At 45.1% G+C, this 21,053-nt stretch overlaps 1 protein-coding gene across 4 annotated transcripts in view; it reads right to left on the bottom strand.

Annotated features, from left to right (window-relative positions):
• The window catches only part of LOC129841143 (phospholipid-transporting ATPase ABCA1-like), a 45,588-nt gene that overhangs the window by 8,243 nt on the left and 16,292 nt on the right, over positions 1–21,053 (bottom strand). Inside the window, exons 6-35 of one of the 4 annotated variants that reach the window (XM_055909281.1) lie at positions 20,152–20,273; positions 18,281–18,472; positions 16,112–16,201; positions 12,188–12,434; positions 11,789–11,928; positions 11,391–11,507; positions 9,879–10,073; positions 8,551–8,759; positions 8,126–8,302; positions 7,580–7,802; positions 7,242–7,463; positions 6,819–7,023; positions 6,489–6,596; positions 6,190–6,364; positions 5,682–5,813; positions 5,319–5,458; positions 5,071–5,208; positions 4,601–4,827; positions 4,202–4,274; positions 3,798–4,000; positions 3,578–3,635; positions 3,351–3,458; positions 2,760–2,908; positions 2,352–2,476; positions 1,988–2,074; positions 1,605–1,794; positions 1,401–1,495; positions 1,249–1,281; positions 909–1,014; positions 518–592 (exon numbers count right to left, since the gene is read on the bottom strand). In XM_055909281.1, the coding sequence (XP_055765256.1) occupies positions 518–592; positions 909–1,014; positions 1,249–1,281; positions 1,401–1,495; positions 1,605–1,794; positions 1,988–2,074; positions 2,352–2,476; positions 2,760–2,908; positions 3,351–3,458; positions 3,578–3,635; positions 3,798–4,000; positions 4,202–4,274; positions 4,601–4,827; positions 5,071–5,208; positions 5,319–5,458; positions 5,682–5,813; positions 6,190–6,364; positions 6,489–6,596; positions 6,819–7,023; positions 7,242–7,463; positions 7,580–7,802; positions 8,126–8,302; positions 8,551–8,759; positions 9,879–10,073; positions 11,391–11,507; positions 11,789–11,928; positions 12,188–12,434; positions 16,112–16,201; positions 18,281–18,472; positions 20,152–20,273 (4,361 nt within the window). Of the gene's footprint in view, positions 1–517; positions 593–908; positions 1,015–1,248; positions 1,282–1,400; positions 1,496–1,604; positions 1,795–1,987; positions 2,075–2,351; positions 2,477–2,759; positions 2,909–3,341; positions 3,459–3,577; positions 3,636–3,797; positions 4,001–4,201; positions 4,275–4,555; positions 4,828–5,070; positions 5,209–5,318; positions 5,459–5,681; positions 5,814–6,189; positions 6,365–6,488; positions 6,597–6,818; positions 7,024–7,241; positions 7,464–7,579; positions 7,803–8,125; positions 8,303–8,550; positions 8,760–9,878; positions 10,074–11,390; positions 11,508–11,788; positions 11,929–12,187; positions 12,435–16,111; positions 16,202–18,280; positions 18,473–20,151; positions 20,274–21,053 lie in introns of all 4 variants that reach the window. The other 3 variants (XM_055909280.1, XM_055909279.1, XM_055909278.1) reach the window with 3 other exon arrangements.

The raw sequence follows: 21,053 nt of genomic DNA on the forward strand, positions 1-21,053 counted from the left end.
GTTAGGAGGGAGGAGCTATTAAAACAGAGGAAGGAAGAAGTGGTTTTGTGAGGTCTTAAAATGGTGGAAGCGATAAATGCGAAAACTGACTAAGCACACACACACAAAGGCCTCATCTTCCGCTTCTTGGTAGAATAACGGAAGTGATGATGAGTGACTTTAGGTTCTGGAACAAAAGGTCTTTGGTCTGGATATAATCAACATCGTTCAAGTTCCCTGAAAAACAGTGTGAGCGTTTCCTCAAGTCTCATTTCCTGGTCATGGCATTTCCGTCGGTCTTAACCTGCTCATTAAGGTCAAAGTGCAGTCGTAGCAATTGTAAAAGCTTTTCAGCTGTGTAAGCATAGAAATCTACTGTGTTGGGTCTGAAACAATGTTCCCACAGTACAAGCGGCACGAAGTTCAACATGTGATTAAATGAAATCACTGTGCAATTGAAATTGTGCAACAAAAGACCTGCAGTTGAACCCTACATTTATACAAGTGTGGAAAATTTGCACCAAAGCACTAAACTAACCTTGACGTTGTTCTTAGTGTCCAGTCCCTGGATAAAACTGGATAAGCTGGCAAGGAAACGGTCAGCAGCAGTCCCCTATACAGAGAAAGACCGCAAAACCCAGTTTAGTACGCAAGCTAACCCTAACAACATTAAATGCCAACATTTAAACAAATAGCAAGTATTGGTAATCATAGAAATTTAATTGTTAGAAGGGACAAAGCCCCTCAGACCCTAATAATTTGAGTGAAACACTCATGAGTACACTCAATATGGCCGCCGTTACACACAAAACAGAACCTGGACTTGAACGTCCATTCTAGCCATTCTATTTCTATGTTGACAATATTGTACAATGGCATTGTTCCAGGGTAAGTTTAGGGGATATTGAGTATGTAATGGTAAGGCTTACTCTTTCCAGGTGGAAGCGTCGTCTGATCTCAGAGATGGCCTGATCAATATCATCACCTGGTGGGAGGAGCTGAGTGTTCCTAGCGCCCAATGAGAATCCACCATATCTGCATTAAAAAAAACACATTTGCATATTATTGAATAACGTGGTGGGGGTAGGATGACCTAAAATATTCTGCTTTTACAAAATGTGATGCTGTTTTCAAATGAAACACAATACCTTGCTCTTGTTAAAGCTTTTAGAATTTTTATAACGTTCTCAGACCACTACTGATGCCTATGGCGCGTTCTAAAGACCTACAGTGTATTTAGCATTGAGAGATTGACACCTGTCAGTTTACCTGAATTCATTGACCGAGATTTTGTTCTTCAAACTGTGAAAAGACACCATGTACAGTATTAACATAATGTTCCACCTCCTTTTTCATTGAAATCAAATGGCGCATTAAAATGAACATCTACATTTGTAATAAAATAATACAATCAATTATACCTTTTCCCGATAATCTGAGCATAGGTTTTGACCAGGTAATCTGAGATATTTCTGCCAGTCAGATTTTGCAGGGTACCTTTGTCACTGATTTTCACCTGAAGAGAAAGAACGAGATTAAACTTTTGTGGATACTACATTATCTGCATTTCTCTGTGTGTGTGTGTTTTTGCGTGTGCGCGTGTGCGTTTTCTCATGTGTGTATACCTGTGGAGGAGGCAGACCACCAGCTCCCGCTGGGCATTCAGGTAGCATCTTCTTGCGCCCTTCACAGCTGCACTCACACAGAGGAGAGGGGTTTTCCATACTCCAGTTGCCATTCATAAAGATGTCCCTCACACTCTCCGGTACCTCAGGAGCGGCCCACTCATCATCCAACGTGTTGCAAGGAGCATGACTGTTGAGAGAGGTAGAGAGAGAGAGAGAGAGAGAGAGAGAGAGAGAGAGAGAGAGAGAGAGAGAGAAAGAAAGAGTTACAATCACTCTTCAAAGCGACAAGTATTTAACTATTAACTCTTTTACAACCAGTGAATATCGATACTGTAGTTTAGCCTCATTGTATTTGGTCAGTAGGGGGGGGTCAGACTTACGGTGAGTTACAGCGTGAACCAAAGCCATCATAGTTTGTCAGGGCACCCAACAGCTTGTTAGTGTCTGCATCCTCAGGGGCGTCGTTGCTGCGACAAGATAATATTGTACCATCGTCAAGGAAACAGACACGGCACTACTTCTTACAACCCAATGGGTGATCTTCATTGTATACGTTTATATAACATAATTTCTCTATGTAAGAAACACTATACTTTGGTTTTGAACTTTGATTTCCAGGCTTTCTAACCTCGGTTCAAATAACTGAGTGAATGCGAGAAGTATCTACATATTCAAAGATATATGAAAACAAATAAACATTCTGTTGGCACTAATATCGCTCCATAAAGTTAGCGTTGGTCTTACCTGATGAAGGTGAACTGTTCTTCGTACATGCCAGGCTCCAGCTCTAGACTGGGGTACTTTCCAAACGGAGGGACGATGAGACTGAAGACGAGGGCGATGCACACAAACACAGCAGGAAGCACGATCTGAAACCAACACAGGACAAGGCTCCGTTTACAACAGGAACTGATATTTGAAGTTGAAGATCTACTTCGCTACCAAATGAAGAGGTTCCAAGGTAAACACGGCAATTACCCACAATGCCAGTAAAAATATGGTATAAACTTGCGCAGTACAATAGATGCAGAGAGGTAAATGTACCTGCTGCACCATTGCTAGATCATTTAATGATGATGAATTAAAATGTAACACTTAACAACTTTGATCAACTTTGATTTTATTTGTAATGCCCTGATGAGTCCAGTTTACCTGAGCGAAGAAGCCTTTCCTGGAGCGCCGGGCATACAGGAAGCGTTTCCATATCAACGCCACAAACTGCTGTCTAATCAGACGCCAGCCTTTGACCTGGTACGACCCTTTACCATCCGAGCCTCCCAGCCAGTCCGTCTCACGAGATTCTGGGGCAGGAAGAGGAGAAAGTGAATGAGCCTCAAGTGTTCGAGGGTTTCCACTAGTTACCACAGCCACAATGTCAAAAATATCGCAAAAATGAATCAAATGTTTCATTTAAGGTTAGGGTTAGGCATAAGGTTTGTTTGTATGATTAAGGTTAGGGTTAGGTTTAAAAGAGAAAAGAAATTGAAATTGTAGAAATAGGTAGGGAAGAGAAGAGAAAAGAGAAAAGAGAAGAGAAATTGTAGAAATAGGTAGGGTTTATGACTTTGTGGCTGTGGTAACTAGTGACGACCGTGTTCAAGGGCAAAATGCACAGATATGATGCTTTAAAATGAGACGAGATCCTTTTAGTGAATTAACGGCGAAACAAAGAGCGCTTCGTTCCAATGGAACGTGAGAGGAGTGAAGTGATGGTTCATGGCTAATAAATGGTACCTGGGTCACCTTCTGAGTCGTTGAAGTCGAAAGCGTCATCCTCGGTGAAGGGTTTCAGACAGCTCTGGTGGTCTCCGAATGCGTGTCTGCGGTGCCTACGAGCCGGGATGGTGCCATCTGAATGAAAGGCGACATAGAGAAGGTTGAGTCACGGAGTAATAATGAGTAACGGAACACTAATAAATGAAGTATTTGCTATAAAGGGGTTTCAATGGGGTAGTATGATAATGTCTCACCAGATTTGGGAAGTTCAGCAGCGTCCACTCCACTGTCCTCTGCTACTTTCAGGAAAATCTACAAAAATGTATTGTAAATATGTTTTTTTTTATAAAAGAACCAAAGTCAACATACATGCATCAAATAATCAACTGACACAATAACTCACTTAAAAGAATATAGCATGTAAATATATTTTTTTTAAATGGTCAAATCCAACTGCTTGGTTATTTGCCGTACCTCTTCCAGGGTGGTGTCTGAGATGCCGTAGCTGGAGATGCCGAGGTCAGACAGGCGGTCGTCGATCTCGTGGAAGAGTTCCACGAAGGCTCCGCCTTTGGCCGCCTTGTAGGGCAGAACGTAGGTGAGTTCATGGCCCAGGTCCTCAACCAGCCTGGCAGCGGGGACGTGCTTGAAGATCACATTGGAGATCATGGTTACGTCTGCGAGGAGGATAAGGATCAAAAGGATTATCGTCAGCGTCATTATCGTCAGCATCATGTTATTGTTATCCAAAAAAGGATGAGTACCAAACGGTTTAAATGATCATTTATTGTTCCTTTCTGATCAAATTGAAAACGGTACAATAAAACGACCCTTCTATAGGGATCAAGGTGTGTCCGTAAGGCATTTTTCTGACTTACCAATAGTGGTGGCTTCACTCTCAGGTTCACTACCCAGTCCAGCATCAGAGCTGCTCTCAGAAACACTGTCCCCCTGCAGAGAGAAAAACGACACTGGTTAGTCTAACTGAGGTAAAATTCTCGTTAGCATAAGGTGCATTTATATTTGTCTGGCACAGGGCGATTAACTTGGTTATTATGTGAATTAAAGATCAGAGCAGTCTAGCTGTGAGAAGAATTCCATTTCTGCCAATTCTCATAACTGTGATGTCTTTAAATCTACCTTTAAAAGTGAGTACCGTAGTTTATATGTGTCGGGAGGTGTCGGGATCTGAGGGATTTTCGTCCCTTCATCCCGGATGTATTTCAATCTACCTTTAGGACTGTGAGGGCCTGAGGTTGCGGCTGAGGGAGGCCCACCTTCTTGCTGTAGGAGACAGAGCTGCTGCTGGAGGAGTTCCTACAGGAGCTGAGGGTCAGGTCGAAGTCTCTCTTCACCAGGGTCAGGTAGTACCCCGTCCCCAGCTGGGTCTTCAGGAACAGGGAGGAGCCCACGCAGCACAGCTTGCCGTGGGAGATGATGGCAATGCGGTCGCCCAAGATGTCCGCCTCGTCCATGTGGTGAGTTGAGAGGATGATGGTGCGGCCTGAGGGGGTGAGGAGAGAGAGGGGGGGAGAGCGATTGAGGGGGGGAGAGAGAACCAGGGGAGGGTGATAAGAACCAAGAAGAGGACATTAGATTGGATATAATAAAGCTAGCCGTTAGCCTATTTACATAATAATTTGCCTGCTTTCCATACACATTTGTTTCAGAGAAATTGTTTGCATAATGACAGTCTCACTCCTCCAACACAGGAGAAATAGTAAAAATTCTATGTACAGTTCGTTACCTGCACGATACTTCAGAAGCAGGTCCCAAATGCCCCGGCGTGCGTAGGGGTCGACTCCAGCAGTGGGTTCATCCAGGATCACGACCTTTGACCCTCCAACGAACGCCAACGCCACTGACAGTTTCCTCTGCATGCCCCCTGAGACCAAAACAAACAGGGTCGATCAGCTTCAATTATTCTCAGCAATACTACTATTTTTAACAACGGCTGATATAGTTGTTATATCGACAGGAAGGAGAACCCCTTACCGGACAGCGTGTTGCTACGACACTGGCGTTTGTGAGGCAGGCCGATGTCGTTGACGATCTGCTCCATCTCAGCCTTCACCTTCTCCTCAGACAGACCCTTCAGACGGGCATAGAACCAGATGTGCTCCTCCACCGTCAGCCTGGGACAGAGGAGGAGGAGGAAGAGGAGGAAGAGGAGGAAAAGGAGGAAGATACGAGGGCAAGAAACAGATACAGTCAGTCATAAACAGCTACAATTGTATTATGCAAATTAACTTGAGTTAGAAGGACTAGTCATTATGTTTTACTTGAACTAGTAAAGTACTAAAACTGTCAACCCCAGTGAGTATGTATAACAGTCATAGTACGGTAGCGATGACTTACATGCTGAAGAGAACGTTGTGCTGAGGGCAGACGCCCAGGTTCTGTCGGATGGCGCTGAGCTCCGAGCGGATGTCCTTGCCCAGGATGTAGGCGGTGCCAGAGGTGGGCGGGAACAGACCCGTCAGGATGGACCTATCAGAACACACAACCATACCTGTCAATTAACACAATTTAACTCAACACAGTTTAGTTTCAAACATTTCCTATGTACACATATTGCATCGGACTGTTGTATTTTCAACGTGTCAAAATGTTTTAATTGTATCTGTCCCGACGTTAATAACGATCCAAACAAAAGATTGCCCTTACACACAAATTCATTTCAGCTGTTTAAAATGTCTAGATTGATAAAAGGTGTATAAACCCCATAAGCCGTCCTGCCACAGCTCTGTGAACCGTGGCACATTAAAGCATATAATTGGTCTAGTTATGTAAGGGATCGAGGGGATTGGATGCAGGTTTTAAAGAAACGCCCCTCAAGATTAAGCTCTTTGATCCTAGGCCTTACATGGTGGTGGTCTTGCCGGCTCCGTTGTGCCCCAGGAAGGAGGTGATCTGCCCCTCGTAGAAACCCAGGGTCAACCCGTCTACAGCCAGCTTGTTGCCATGGCTATATACCTTCACTAGGTTCTTGATGTAAACACCAGGCTCGATGTGAGACGGCTCCTCTTCGATGCACACAGCTGAGGACGAAACAAGACAAAATTAGCATCTGAAATATCTCAAATCAAAATCACCCCCCCCCAAAAAAGTGTTAAATCCATTTAGAAAAAAGAGGTGTAAGCAGATTTTCTTGTTAAAATTTACCTTCTGCGTTTCCTTCCTTTCTTTCTTGCATATTCTTCCCTTGTTTCTCTCCACACCAGTAGGACTTGGTGAAGGGGAAGTACCAGGGTCTGGGGATCCCATACTGGCCTAAAGGGGAATACCAGGCATCATACACGATGAGTACAAATACACACTCCTTTATGTACAATATAATATGACGTTTTATAATATGACATTTCTTTTCTGGTCTATTTTATTTGCCTAATAGTGTTGGTAGTCATAAGAAAATGTGTGTAGGTATGCTTGGGAACACATTCAAAAACAATACAGGTTCATCAAACGACATGGCTTCCTCTGGCTGCTGCTTACCGGGGAAGACAGCCTCGATGTACCAGGTCATGACCCCGTAGAGGAAGGAGTCAAACAGCATGAGACAGATGGAGGTGGTGAGGGAGTAGCTGTCCTCCTCCAAGGGGCTGGACAACAGATTGGACCACTGGATTCCCACTCCCTGCTCCTCAAACAGGGCAAAGTACTCACAGCCGAACCCAAACGCCACCGGGGACAACAGGCTCTGGAGAAAGACGGGAGAATAGAACACAAGTTAGAAAAGAGGACTATGTTTATGACAAAGAACAAACAAAAAAGTGACAAAGTAGATTCGAACAGTCTTCAGGTCTCGGGCAAGGTAGCTCGTCATCACGTGAGAGGGTTTCACAAACCCACCTCCACTACAAGCCCATTCCAACATTACCACGACAACAAAAGAGTGTATTAGCGATCTGAACTCACCACAATGACTTTAGCCCCGAAACCCACGTAGTCCTGCCAGGCCACACAGAGGACATAGGGCAGGTAGAGGGTGAAGTAGATGATTCCTCCGCAGGCCGCCGCCAGGTTGGCACGGGAGAAGATGGTACTGATGAGGAAGCACTGCATGATGGTTACCACAGCAAAGGAAGCCAGGAACAGGAAGACCACGCAAGGGTCGCTGTAGGGAAGCAGGTTCCCCATCTGATTGGACCAGAGGAGATGAATGAGATTATGAAACATGGTGAATTGTGTGTGTATGTGATTGCGTAAGGGTTCCGTGCATGTGTGCGTGTGTGTGTGTCTGCTTCCACACACACCTTGAGTATGACCACCAGCAGCGAGGCGGAGATGAGCAGGGGGATGAGGCTGCTGATGAACCAGCTGAGCCACAGGATGCCGTTGTCCAATCCCATGATCCTCATGGTCTCTTTGAGCCGTGCCTCCTTCTCATAGACCACGCCCTTGATGATGAGGGCCACAGAGTACATCCAGGCCAGGGTCATGAAGAGAGGCATGGAGCGACTCATCACCCGCAGGAACCTGGAGAGGAGGGAGCACAGAGAAATCCTGAAACGCTGAAAATGATTAAAGATACAGCGTACTTTCGCAGGCAGTGTTAACAACTAACCGGAGCTTGTAGCCTCATCTCTATGCTCCAAAATATCTACTTTTCAGCATGACTCTCTGAGAAGGGGAAAAAAAAGCTTTGTTTTCTTGTGTGCTCTGCTATGCTGTGCTGTGCTATTCTGTGCTGTGTTATGCTATGCTGTGCTATGATATTGTGTTATTCACATACATACTATAATATTTCATCCTGGCTATAGAACAACAGCATGTCTCCAAGTCTCCGCAGCGCTACTTACATGTCGTCTACGTAGCAGGGGTAAGGCATCTGTTGGATGTAGACTCCAGTCTTCTCCTTACTGCCCGTCACCGCCCTGACGATGCCCTGTTCTATAACGTCCTGCAGGTAGGAGAAACCACCCCAGATGTAGCGCAGGTCCTCAAAGGGGTCGGCCCGGGGACCAGGGTCCCAGTAACTACAGAGAGACCAGGATAGAAAGTTAGGAAGACGTGTTTATATACTCTATGTTCACGATTGGCTTCTAATACCTTATTACAACATACTGGACTCTTTCAATAACTAGAATAACTAAAAGTATAAAATACATTAGTCTACAGCAGGGGTTGGCAACCGGCAGCCCACGGGCCAAATACAACCTGCAAGCCAATCTGATTTGGCCAGCCAGAGTTGTCGTAGTAAAACATTTTATGAAATCGATCTTACCCGTCCTTGATCTTGTTGGTGCGCTCCACATTGTCGATGTCCATGCGGATCTTGTAGTTGACGTTACCCGGCAGGTCAGAACTGTTGCTACGGGCGATGTCCGGGAACACTATCCCAGCCCAGAACTTCTGGTTGTCTAGGAGACCCATGGATTTGTTGACCAGTCTTTCCTCATTGGCCACTGGCTCTAGTTTATCCAGGTTCACACACTGTGGAAGATTACAAGAAGGGTTGTCAGGCTTTTAACACACTGTGGAGGGTTGTCAGGCTAATAACTACTCACTTGATATCAAATGACTTGTGCAAATAAATTACAATTTTGAATGAGTTTCTCATTTTGACAAATGTACATTGAAAAGCTTATTTAAATGGCCATTGGCCTTATTTCCAAGGAAGTGTCACGTGTGCTCCCTCTCCGGCCTCTAGGTCACCAGGCTGCTAGTTATGGCGCACTCCCGTCACCAGCGTTCTGTGGATCATGACACTCACCTGGACTCCATCACCTCCTTGATTACCTGCCCCTTATCTGTCACCTCCCTTTTGGTTTCTTCCCCAGTCGTCATTGTTTCTGTTTCATGTCGGCGCGCTGTTCGTGTTTCTTGTTTTGTTCATTTATTTATTAAGTGTATTCACTCCCTGAACTTGCGTCCCGACTCTCAGCGTACAGCGTTGCCGGAGGAAATGTGTTAAAGTAATAAGCTGCACTAATACCGTATATAATGATTGTGTTATAGGAGCCACAAATACCCTTGCAAAACGCATAAATCTATCAGCATGACTCTTAAAGGTTTTGGCCTCCAGCTTTTTGGGACTCACATACTTTGAAGGGACCAGTGTCACCAAGCCAAGGCCTATTTGGACACACTAAACTATTTTCAACCCGTACAGTATGTGTCATGTATAATTATCTGGAATGGAAAATCATTCGGTTGTCCAATAGCGTTTAATCTGGCATGGCAACAACAGTTACCCTTTCATTGGAGCCATTAAAATGGATCAGCATTTAGCTACAGAGAGCAGGGTTACGTAAGACACTGACAAACTGACCAAAGTCTAAACTGAATTGATTTGATTTACAAGGGCATGGTAAATGTGATGTTCACGGGAAACCTAAGGCTTAGAATTACCACCATCTATTGGTGCTCAGTGTTAACAGAAACGAACCAGGGGCTCATTCGTTATCTTACGTCCTTTACCTTGAACTGAGCTGACGGAATTAGATAGGAGTGTAGACTATAGAATGGGGCCAATTCCACCTACGGTATGTCATTCGCTTATTAGTGTCATCTAAGCGTATAACTGTCCTTGAGAACGGCGCACACACGCACCTCCATAAAGCGGGAGATGGTCTTGATAGCGTCATCGGTCTCGTTGAACACCTCTCTCCAGGTGTAGGCCGAGCCGGCGGGGCGTTTGTCCTCCGCAGTCTTGGTCAGGAAGCGGGACACGTCCTCCGCCTTCCACTCTGTGCCAGCCAGACGGTCGTTAAAGAAGCGGGCGCTGGCGTTATTCTGAAGCAGTGTCTAGACAGGAATAAGGTAACAGACGGATAGAGATTCAGATATAGACGCTGTGTTGGTTGCCTATAGTTGTTTGTGTAGTGTGGAGCTCTCTCATAAGCATTGTTTCCCTCAAATCATTCATCCATCCTATCCATTAGCCTGTATCTATTACCAGGGGTCTCCTATCAATAACACTCACACCACAAAGTACTATGTAATGATAAGTCAATTACAAGCCATTGTGGTTAATGGCCACATTAGCTGTAAGCCACTAAAAATACCACAAAATGAATTGCTATGGAGAAAATGCCTCTGGGAGTTCATTTTTGTCATATATTTTCGACCACTGTGTGGCAGTATTGGACCGGTGATGTACATTACTGGTAGGACCATGGCCTTTCTCACAGCATGAGGAGGAGCCATGTTAGGTGGCAACCTCTGTAAGAAATGGAAAGATCTATACACCTACGGTTACCTTAAATTAACATGAATCAAATAATGTAATTTCATCGTTGTTTGTCCCTTTCCTTTCAACTGCATGTCAGATTCTCAAGACGATAAACCTGCTGTGTGTACACTGAAAACACTGTCCCCTCTTTTCTAACCCCTTTCAAAAAAATATTACAGTTTTGAAACTGCGGTAAAAGTGCAGTAACTGCAGTCGGCTGTGGTATTTTGGACACAGTAATTGCAGAATAGACTGCACCGCAAAATTACTGCAGTAAACATTTATTTCTATTTTTGACGCAGTATTTGCAGCATACTGCAGTTATACTGCACTCTGACTGTAATATTGTTTTCCCGTTAGGGACACCGTAGACCACGTTAGTTACGGTGATTGAAATCTTTAACAACATCTTGTCAATAAATAATAATAAACCACACAGCAAATGATGTATTGCTTGGACTGTCTGGGGGTTCTTTCACTTCAAATATTTTTCCCACCTTCCTAGCTCTGACTTTGCTGATAGCTACTTTGTTGAGGACAAATTGACTTACTATGACTGAGATATGTGGTCGTCCTACCTAGCTATCTTAAGATGAATGCACTAACTGTAAGTGGCTCTGGATTAGACCGTCTGCTAAATGACTCAAACGTGAATGTAAAAGATCTTCCCCAACAGCCTTCTTTTAGGCTAATAGGAACCATGATCACATTAGCAGCCTCAAACCCTATCGACACCAAACCTATGCGTGGAACCCTATGTTGTTCTCTGTTTTCTGTGTTCTTCTACAGTGCCCGATACTGTTGGTATCATGACAACCGATCTGTAGCTACTGTATACTGTAGGTAGAACTGTAAATATCATAAGATCAGATGAGAGAGTAGAAACTCACCCGAACCAGGTCCATCTCCTCACTGCTCTCCATGAAGGTCCAGACTTTAGGCCTCATCTCCTCCCACATCCCACCCAGGTCCCTCAGGATACCCAGCTCCTGGAACGTCTTGTTCATCTGGGGGTTGGGGTGGGGGGGGGGGAAGAAAGAGAGAGAGAGATAGGAGAGAAAGATAGATAAGAGGGAGAGAGAGGGGAGAAAGAGAGAGTCGAGAAAGAGGAAGAGAGATCAGAGAGAGAGTTATAGGAGAGAGAGAAAGAGAGAACGGAGAGAGAGCGAGAGAGAACGGAGAGAGAACGGAGAGATGGTTAAAATGGCTGCCTGGCCTCGATGCTGAGTTAGTGGAGAAACATTTATATGTAGGTTCCTTTGGTGTTCCTTCAGTTAGAGTCTCTCACCTCGTGTATGATCCTCTGTGTGGCGGGAGTGTCGGGGGTGTAGAGGATCTTTCCCATGAGGAGAGGCTTCAGGGCCCTCCAGATCATCCTGGAGATGGGGCTAGCTTCCAGACTCCTCATCATGCTGTTACAGTACGGAGCTGAGGGGCGGAGGACAGACGGACACAGGTTAGTATCACACCACCGTAGGCTGAGTATTCCGTAGCCTATACACTTTGAAGAGGGTTACTGTGGCAAAAGCTGTACCAAAAATTACAAACTGAAATTGCATCTGATTGAAGTGCGTGGAGACTCCGTTTTTTTACTCTAACATTGCGAACAAATTGATCCACGTTTGATATAAGTGAAAACTAGGAATTTATGTAAAAGTTCAGATCAGGGAGTTGACCAAGGACTCACTTGAGGTGTTGTCGTAGGCGGACACGGGTTCGTCGTCGCTGCCGTTGCCGCCATGGTTACCGAACAGGGCCTTGTAGTTGTTGTCCTCGTACCAGTTGAGGGACTTGATCTTCAGTCCGCCGCCCTCGGGGTGGCCACAGACGATACGGGACACGGCCTGGTACATGTGGCTGGGGGAGCCTGTGGCGTTGGCCGTCAGGTAATGGATCTCGTTACGCATCTCCTTCCAACTCTTCATACTGGCCAGCTAGGGGAAGAGGAGTGGAATGTGTACATTTAAGACACTATAGAATACATCTTATGAAGCGTATTATTTCGTTTTTTTTATTTGATGCATTTGTCTGGTACCGATTTATTCAAATTTTTACTCTTGTATTTGTGTATTGTGTTCTATTGTGTTTTGTGTATGCGTAAATTAAAGTATTTTCAGAGTACAGTAATATGTGTCAAGTCAACACATAATTACACCATGTGCCGAAGACATGTTGAGACATGTTTACACCAACACTCAGACATGTTCTAGAACTGATGTACTGTGTGAGTTCAGAGAGTTAATGAAAGATAGGAGCCTTTGGCTGCAACGGGCCCTAGTCAAAAGTAGTGCACTATATAGGGAATAGGGTGCCATTTGGGAAACAGACTTTGTTAGACTTAAGGTGAAAAACACTTGTCCTAACTGCCTGCCTAACAGCCTGGGACAAATACAGCAACTGTTCTTGTCACACTCACTCAAATTGCATGGTAGCCTGAAAACGTTGAAAACATGTGGCTTGTGTGGTCTATTGCGCAATCCCCCGCCCATATTTTCAATAAAGGATTTTTAAAAACATTTTAAATACTCACATCCTTATTCTCCTCAAGTCCTCACTACTTCTGAGAATTCTGTGTCCGGTAATAAATTAGAATAGCAATGGGTTCACTGTGCACTCAAGGTCAGAAATGCTGAAAATCCACAAACATTTAAGACCCTAAAAAACCTTGAATAACTTCTATGAGAGTTTGACTTTTTGTTGTTGTTGTTGTTGTTGTTGTTGTGTGGACCCATCACACCTTTTTGCTGATCTGAATTCCCAGGTTTTATGCACCAACCAAACTTCTGGGAGAGTGTGATGGTCCCCTTTTAATTGAGTCTATTTAGCTAATCTGCTTCTTTAGGTGTAAAAGTGACATTACGAAAACCAGGTCGACCTGTGTGCTTGAGAGTGAGACAGGCCCTGTGCGTGTGTGCGCGTGTATCAGTGTTTGCACAATGGAGACAAAGAAAAATGGCCGAGAGTAACCGAAGAAAGGAAACACAGTGGACTCACCGCACAAGTGGCTGGTTATCTTAGAAAAACACTTTGAAGACGGTGGACGGAGCTAAAATTAACGCACCTATGCATAACAAGGTCTTTTGTCATTTGAGACGGAGAATAGAATAGGTAGGTCAGTAATTATATCCCAACGCAGCATCTTTCTGGAACTATAAATATATATTGGTTTTATTATCTAGCCTTGTTGCATAATATCTTGTGATACGCGATGAAATGAAACAGACCGGATATTGTTGCACAGTTCTAGTAGTTTTCTTCCACAAGGAGACGACTTGAGATCCCTCCGACACGTAACATATCTTCATTGACACTGACCCTTTAATTTAACAACCCTAGTTTTCCTAGAACTGCCCTTTTTGACAAAGATGACAACACATTCTAAGCATTTAGAATGTTGTCATCGTTTAGAATGGTGTAATCATTTAGAATGTTGTCATCGTTTAGAATGGTGTAATCATTTAGAACGTTGTCATCGTTTTGAATGGTGTAATCATTTAGAATGGTGTAATCATTTAGAATGGTGTCATCATTTAGAATGCCGTGATCATTTACAGTCAAGTTTCTCATAACAAAGACAAAGAAATTCCAGCAAACTCCGAGATCCGCCCTCAGTGTTCTGTGGTTGCAGCTGATTCCGGCAGCCGCCTCAGCAAGTCACATGCTTCCTCAGCTCCAAAAACACACAAAGATAGAACAGGGCAGCCAGTGGGAGGACGAGAGGAAGAGATGGGAGGAAGGTTTTTTTCTCCACTCCACCTCAAGTAGAGCTCTCCGTATACAGTGAGAACGGTGACAGAGCCTCTCTCTCTCTCTTTCTGTCTGTGCCTGTCTCTCTGCCTCACGCCCCGCGGGCCAGACATATAGCATGCAAACAGGCCGAGTCATTTGAGGAAGGCTGCGTCTGTTCCAACACCTCGTGCCTCCAGCCTGAAGAGAGGTTACTAGAGGTTATGTCTCTGAGCCGAGACAGCTCAGTTAGCTACGAGGCTAACTAAGCTTCTTCCCTCTCACACCAGGGAACAAAAGCAGCTAATGGCAAAAAGCTGTGGTTGAGGTTAAATAAAGGTGGAAAAAGTGTATTTTTCTGTTTTTGAGACATTCATACCGGTAGCTTCTCTTGCCTTGTAACATTGCTGCTTGTTTGACTTGTTGAGTAGGGAGAGGATCATTCCATCATTCTTTTAAGGGACTTATCTTTGTCCATGGATTTCCTCTGATGACACATACAGTATGCCAGATGGATATACAGGGACATACAGTTCTGCCAGAGAGTGTATGCTAAACACATCAGTGGGAACGACCTCTTTTTCCCACAGCTGACGGCTTCCTTATGTTCCGCCAACTCAGCAGTACTGTGGCTGGAGAGAGGGGAGTGGTAGGGAGAGAGGGGGAAAGGGGGAGGTGGAAGGAGGAGAGATTGAAAAGGGGGGGTGACAGGGAGCTGAGAGTCTCGTGACAAGGTGATCTATTGTAGTCTTTTCCCCTAGTACAGCCTGCTAAGTCTCTCAGCGTTTCCCAGCCATGTATTGTATTCGACATTACTTAAATTGTTGTACTTTTATGTCTTTGTACTTTTTACCCCTTTTTCTCCACAATTGGTAGTTACAGTCCTGTCCCATCGCTGCAACTCCCGTACGGACTCTGGAGAGGCGAAGGTCGAGAGACATTCGTCCTCCGAAACACGAACCACCCAAGCCTCACTGCTTCTTGACACACTGCTCACTTAACCTGGAAGCCACCCGCACCAATAAGTCAGAGGAAACACGTACAACTGGTGACCGTGTCAGCGTGCACTGCGCCCGGCCCGCAACAAGGAGTCGCTAGAGTGCGATGGGACAAGGAAATCCCGGGCGGCCAAACCCTCCCCTAAACCGGACGACGCTGGGCCAATTGTGCATTGCCTCATGGGTCTCCCGGGCGCGGCCGGCTGCGACACAGCCCGGGATTGAACCCGGATCTGTAGTGACTGTAGCCCGGGATTGAACCCGGATCTGTAGTCACTGCAATGCAGTGCCTTAGACCGCTGCACCACTCGGGAGGCCCCATAGTGGACATTTCTGTATGTAGCTAGCACAGATTTGGTTACCCCAGAACTGGGTCTGATATGTTGGGGGCAGTTAGCTATGTTGACAGTGCAGATGCCACGGAGAGATAGCGTTGCGGTTTGGCCATGTCCTGACCTGGACTGCTACCAACTGGACTGATGACACTAAACAGTCGATTTGTTGTGAAAGACTAACCTTGTGTACAAAATTGCAGGGTTACAGCCATTTGAGGTGGCCATTTTGTGAGGGCCAGAGCACCAAGCTAGCTTGTTTATTATTGAGGGGACAGATGGGTTTTGTTTGCACATTGCGGTCCAGAGATGTGTAACGGGAGGAGCTGTTTTTGTCAGACCACTGTTACAACTGATGGCTATCTTAGTGGTTGCTTTCGGCCTACATTCAAATGAGTTCACTGATAAGGCAGGTTGATTCACGGGTTGTTTAAGACTATCCAAAACAGATGCAGACCCAGAAATGTACGTTGAAACATACATGTTAGTGTGTGTGTGTGTGTGTGTGTGTGTGTGTGTGTGTGTGTGTGTGTGTGTCTGACAAACAGCACCTACCTCTACAGCCAGCGCTCCCAAGCTCTCTAGCAGACCGTCGGTTGCCACGGATACCTTCTGGACGACCTCAGGGTCGGACTTCACATCCTTCTGTTGTGGGTGAGGAGGATGAGGGAGAAAGGGGAGAGAGGGGGAGGGGGGGTAAAAGACATGAGAACAAACACTCTCCAGGGACACTTCAGAGAGGGGTTCCTGTTCAACCTCATCTGTTATTGACTGTCACAAGAGGGCCGCTGAAATGTGAGCTGCTGCACTCTCACAGCTGACCCCAGACCTGTACTTAGTGGCTAAGGTGCATCTGAAATGTAACCGTATTCCTTATATATTGCACTACATAGGGAAAAGGGTGCCATTTCAGATGCACCTTAGCCACTAAGTACAGGTCTGGGGTCAGCTTTCCTTATAGGTCCAATATTGCTGCATTCCATTGTCCATATTAGTGTACCACTTAGAACGCAAGCCTAATGCAAGGCTTAATTTTATGTGTAGTTGTATGATGTGGATATTGGATCAGGGCCTATATCAGTACAAGAGAAGTCGGTTACTTTATACTAGTCTAATATCCCTGATCTATTTTGTTAGGGAGGGAAACCTATTGGTCTTTTTTAGAACAAATATTATCACCATAACACCGGTTTGAAATTACGGCTGATTCAGCAGTATGATATTTCGACAAATATTTACAACATTTTCTCCCGTGTTAGTTGACCATTGCGACAGCATTTTCATTGGCAGACTGTTCTGTACACTTTGGCACCTTCCAAAAGCTTGTCCCAACACCGGACTGAGAGTTCTGACTTAGCTAACAAAACTGGGTCAGCTAAAATGGATCACTCCTCTATTTGCATCCAAGTGTGCCGGTTATCTGAGGTGTACAGTGATTCTATTCACTGAGTCCTATTATTGTTGAAATTAACACACTGTATCTGTCTGTCTGTCTGTCCGTCCGTCCGTCCGTCCGTCCGTCCGTCCGTGTGTCTGAGTGTGTGTGTGTGTGTGTGTCCGTCCGTCCGTCTGTGTGTGTGTGTGTGTGTGTCTGTGTGTGTGTGTGTGTGTGTGTGTGTGTGTGTGTGTGTGTCTGTCAAAAGTCTATATTCAGACATCTGCCAGAGCAGGGTTCACGGCCTCTCCAACTCCCATTACGAGAAAGAGACAAGGGACGAATTCATTGTCAAGCTAATGTTTTGTGACAGGAACAGGACTTATGTTCTTATGAAATAAGAACAGAAATCTTGTACAGAAATATGGATTGATAATTCCTGACCCTAAATGGTAATCATGTCAGGGAACATGATGTTCTCTTTATCAGAAGAAAGAAGGCTTGGTGTCAGCAGGCTACATTATCCCGCCATAAAGTGTGCTTTGTTTAAAAGTGAGTGCAAAGGGAAAAGCCTATTCAGTTTGTCTGACTGACCAATAGTGTAATAATACATTCATTGAACAAATGAAGATTTGCTAGGCCTATGGAATTGAGTTATTAGGTGTTCCGTGTTAAAGCCCCCAGTGTTAAAGTGTTCAGTGTTAAAGTATTCACTCTTTTTTTTTTTTTTTTTTTTTTTTTTTTTTATCCAATTTTCTCCCCAATTTTCGTGGTATCCAATCGCTAGTAATTACTACCTTGTCTCATCGCTACAACTCCCGTACGGGCTCGGGAGAGACGAAGGTCGAAAGCCATGCGTCCTCCGAAGCACAACCCAACCAGCCGTACTGCTTCTTAACACAGCGCGCCTCCAACCCGGAAGCCAGCCGCACCAATGTGTCGGAGGAAACACCGTGTACCTGGCCCCCTTGGTTGGCGCGCACTGCGCCCGGCCCGCCACAGGAGTCGCTGGAGCGCGATGAGACAAGGATATCCCTACCGGCCAAACCCTCCCTACCCCGGACGACGCTATGCCACTTGTACGTCGCCCCACGGACCTCCCGGTCGCGGCCGGCTGCGACAGAGCCTGGGCGCGAACCCAGAGACTCTAGTGGCGCAGTTAGCACTGCGATGCAGTGCCCTAGACCACTGCGCCACCCGGGAGGCAAAGTATTCACTGTTAAAGCCCCCAGTATTAAAATATTCACTGTTAAAGCCCCCAGTGTTAAAGTGTTCAGTGTTAAAGCCCGCAGTGTTAAAGTGTTCCGTGTTAAGTTTTAAAAAGTGTTAGTATTTTAAGTGTTTCTTACCCGTATGGGTTTTAGGAAGTCCAGGTTGGACAGGAAGTGGTCCTGGGCCTTGTTCAGCCAATCAGGGGAGGCCTTGCAGATGATGTCTTGAGTGAGCCGTGACACATTATTGTCGGAGATGGTCACAAACTCCTCCAGAGAAGTGGTGTTACACATATCTCTAAGATGGACGCCGAAACCTCCAATCAGGACCTGGTAGATAACATGAAATGATATTTCAGGGATCAAGTTCTCGCAGTCGAGAAACAAAAAAAAAAAATGTGTTGCGGGGATGTCGAGGAGAATTGTGATTTCATGTTTTAACTGTAACAACTTTCACGATGAATGCCTAGTCAGGAATGATTTTGCAAATATGTTTTGAATCATATATCATCACAGGAAAGGTGTTGTTATATCTCTGCTGGCAGTACTACTGCCTCTAGGGCAGCGTTTCCCAAAACTCAGTCCTGGTGACACGTTTAGTTTCTTTCCTTAGCACTACACAGCTGATTCAAATAATGAACTCATCATCAAGCTTTGATTATTTGAATCAGCTGTGTAGCGCTAGGGCAAAAACCAAAACGTGCTCCAGAGGCATTACCAAATGTTCCTATGACTCAACACAAACAAAGATGTTTGGGGAAAGTTATTTCTAACCTATCAGAACCACTCTGGAAACCCAATTCTTTAAAATTCTATTCCAGGAAACTATTTGCTTGCGGAATGACCCATAAAAAAAATCTAATTTCATAATTTTACATTTCCACATGGTCATAGCTATCTCACAACATGGTCAACAACTTAACATATGAAAAATGTGCACTGTGCAGCTTTTCAGTCATGCATGGGAGAGACTTGTTTTTTCCACTTAGGGAGGCATAGCTCGAACGTCCCACCGGTCTGAGGCGCATACAGTGCACATGTGTCCAGACTGGCTGACTGAGGGAGGGAGGCAGAGGAAGGAAGGGAGGCAGAGGAAGGGAGGGAGGCAGAGGAAGGAAGGGAGGCAGAGGAAGGGAGGGAGGCAGAGGGAAGCTGCTGCGGTGAATAATAATGTGTCCTGTATTACCACATCCAAGCTGGGATGAACTACATGATAGCCTGGCTGAGACAGCTTCAGGACATTCTTTCTGTGTAACTGTAGAGTAGAGTGGAGGAGTAATGAGTTGACTCCCTTAATGACCTTGACCCTCAGCATCACAGGTTACTTTTGAACCTGGGACAAACTGTTAGATAACTGCACTACTAGGTACCTATGGGTATTAAAGGCTACACTGTTTTTTTGTGTGGATAATACTGCCAAATTCTTTACCATACCAAATATCCCTTACGCAAATTGATTTCCTTGATGATTTTTTTTTCTTCATATCAGAAGAAGAAATGTATCTCAACAGAAAGCCGGACTAAAATCCCCTGAACATTTCTACAATGTCCTGTAGGACCATCCCGGACTATCTGTGGAAAAAGGCCAGAGAGAGAGGGGGCTGATGGGTTATAAAACATCCCCAGGGGTGGGTGGTGATACGGTTAATAGATCCACCGCGTGTGAGTGAGCCCCTCTCTGCACATGCTCACTGTGAGGCAGACAGAAGATGGAGGAGAGACGGAGGGCGGAGCTAAATCATGTGACTACTGCCCTCCAACTACAGACAGTGATGAATTCTGCTGAAACTGAGCTGAATTATTTTCCCTGAGAAAGAGGATGATACGAGCCAAAGACGTGGTTCTCTCCGCAACACCACCCCCCCCTTATGATTTCATAACAGGGCGTTACAAGTGTAGCCGTCTCACGTTATATATATAGTTACAGCGTGTCAAATACCAGCAAACCAAGGTCATGGCATGTATGACTACCTTTAAAAAAGCACTCTTCACACAGTGAATATGTTTACCTTCTCTAGGTTGAGGTCAGCCTCTACAATCTGCTGGACGGCATGATGGGATAGGGAGGCGTTGCGATGCAGGAACGACGATAAGGTCTCCTTATCGCGGAGAAAGTCCTTCAGCTTGAAACCTGGAATGGGATGATGGAATGCACATTCAACAGACTGACTAGGAACACCGTGCTGCATAATTAGAAACAGATCTATTTAATAGACAGAAATAGGTTTTTATGGATACAATTGTGATTTAGCATCGAAACTCATCGTCTTGAATAAAGAAAATGATAGTCTATTATCTGGGGAAACTCCAACTACACAGGGTTCTTTGGTTGAAAACTGGAAAGTCCTCAATAATATGGTATAGTATAAATGTTATACTAATACACTGGCATGGACAGAATGGAGTGATACAGTGAGGGGAGAGATATCATGGACCCAGTTTACCCTGCTCTGAGGGCTATTGTGTTCACTGGGTCAGAACATTCCAGAGAAGTCATCTCCGCTTAAAAACCAGTTGAAGTCAGCTCAGCACTCTGCTGCTTGGCACTCCGCAGCCTGGGTTACTCTAGGGCGTTCCACTTTGGCCCAAATACTGGGCTAGAGTTCTGGGCTCCTCACTTTTCACTCTGCCCCGTCCCTCCCTGCCCAGCTTGAATTGGAAATCTCCTTACTTAAACATTAGCATCTCTGTGTTTGTGTTGCGTTAGTTAGCACAGTGACAAGAGTAGCTGACGGATACATGGTAAAGTAGGAACATTACCCCTTGGAGGGAGGAAGGGGGGTTACTAGAAGGTAGTTTCACCCCTAACTAGGGCCAAGGAGTTTTTCCTGGTCAGAACCCTAACCCTATTCCTAACCCTATACTTTTTGAAGAAAACTTATACCTACAACTTTGTCTGTCCCTGTAGGAG

This window comes from Salvelinus fontinalis, chromosome 42 (assembly GCF_029448725.1).
Source record: "Salvelinus fontinalis isolate EN_2023a chromosome 42, ASM2944872v1, whole genome shotgun sequence".
NCBI lineage: Eukaryota > Metazoa > Chordata > Actinopteri > Salmoniformes > Salmonidae > Salvelinus > Salvelinus fontinalis.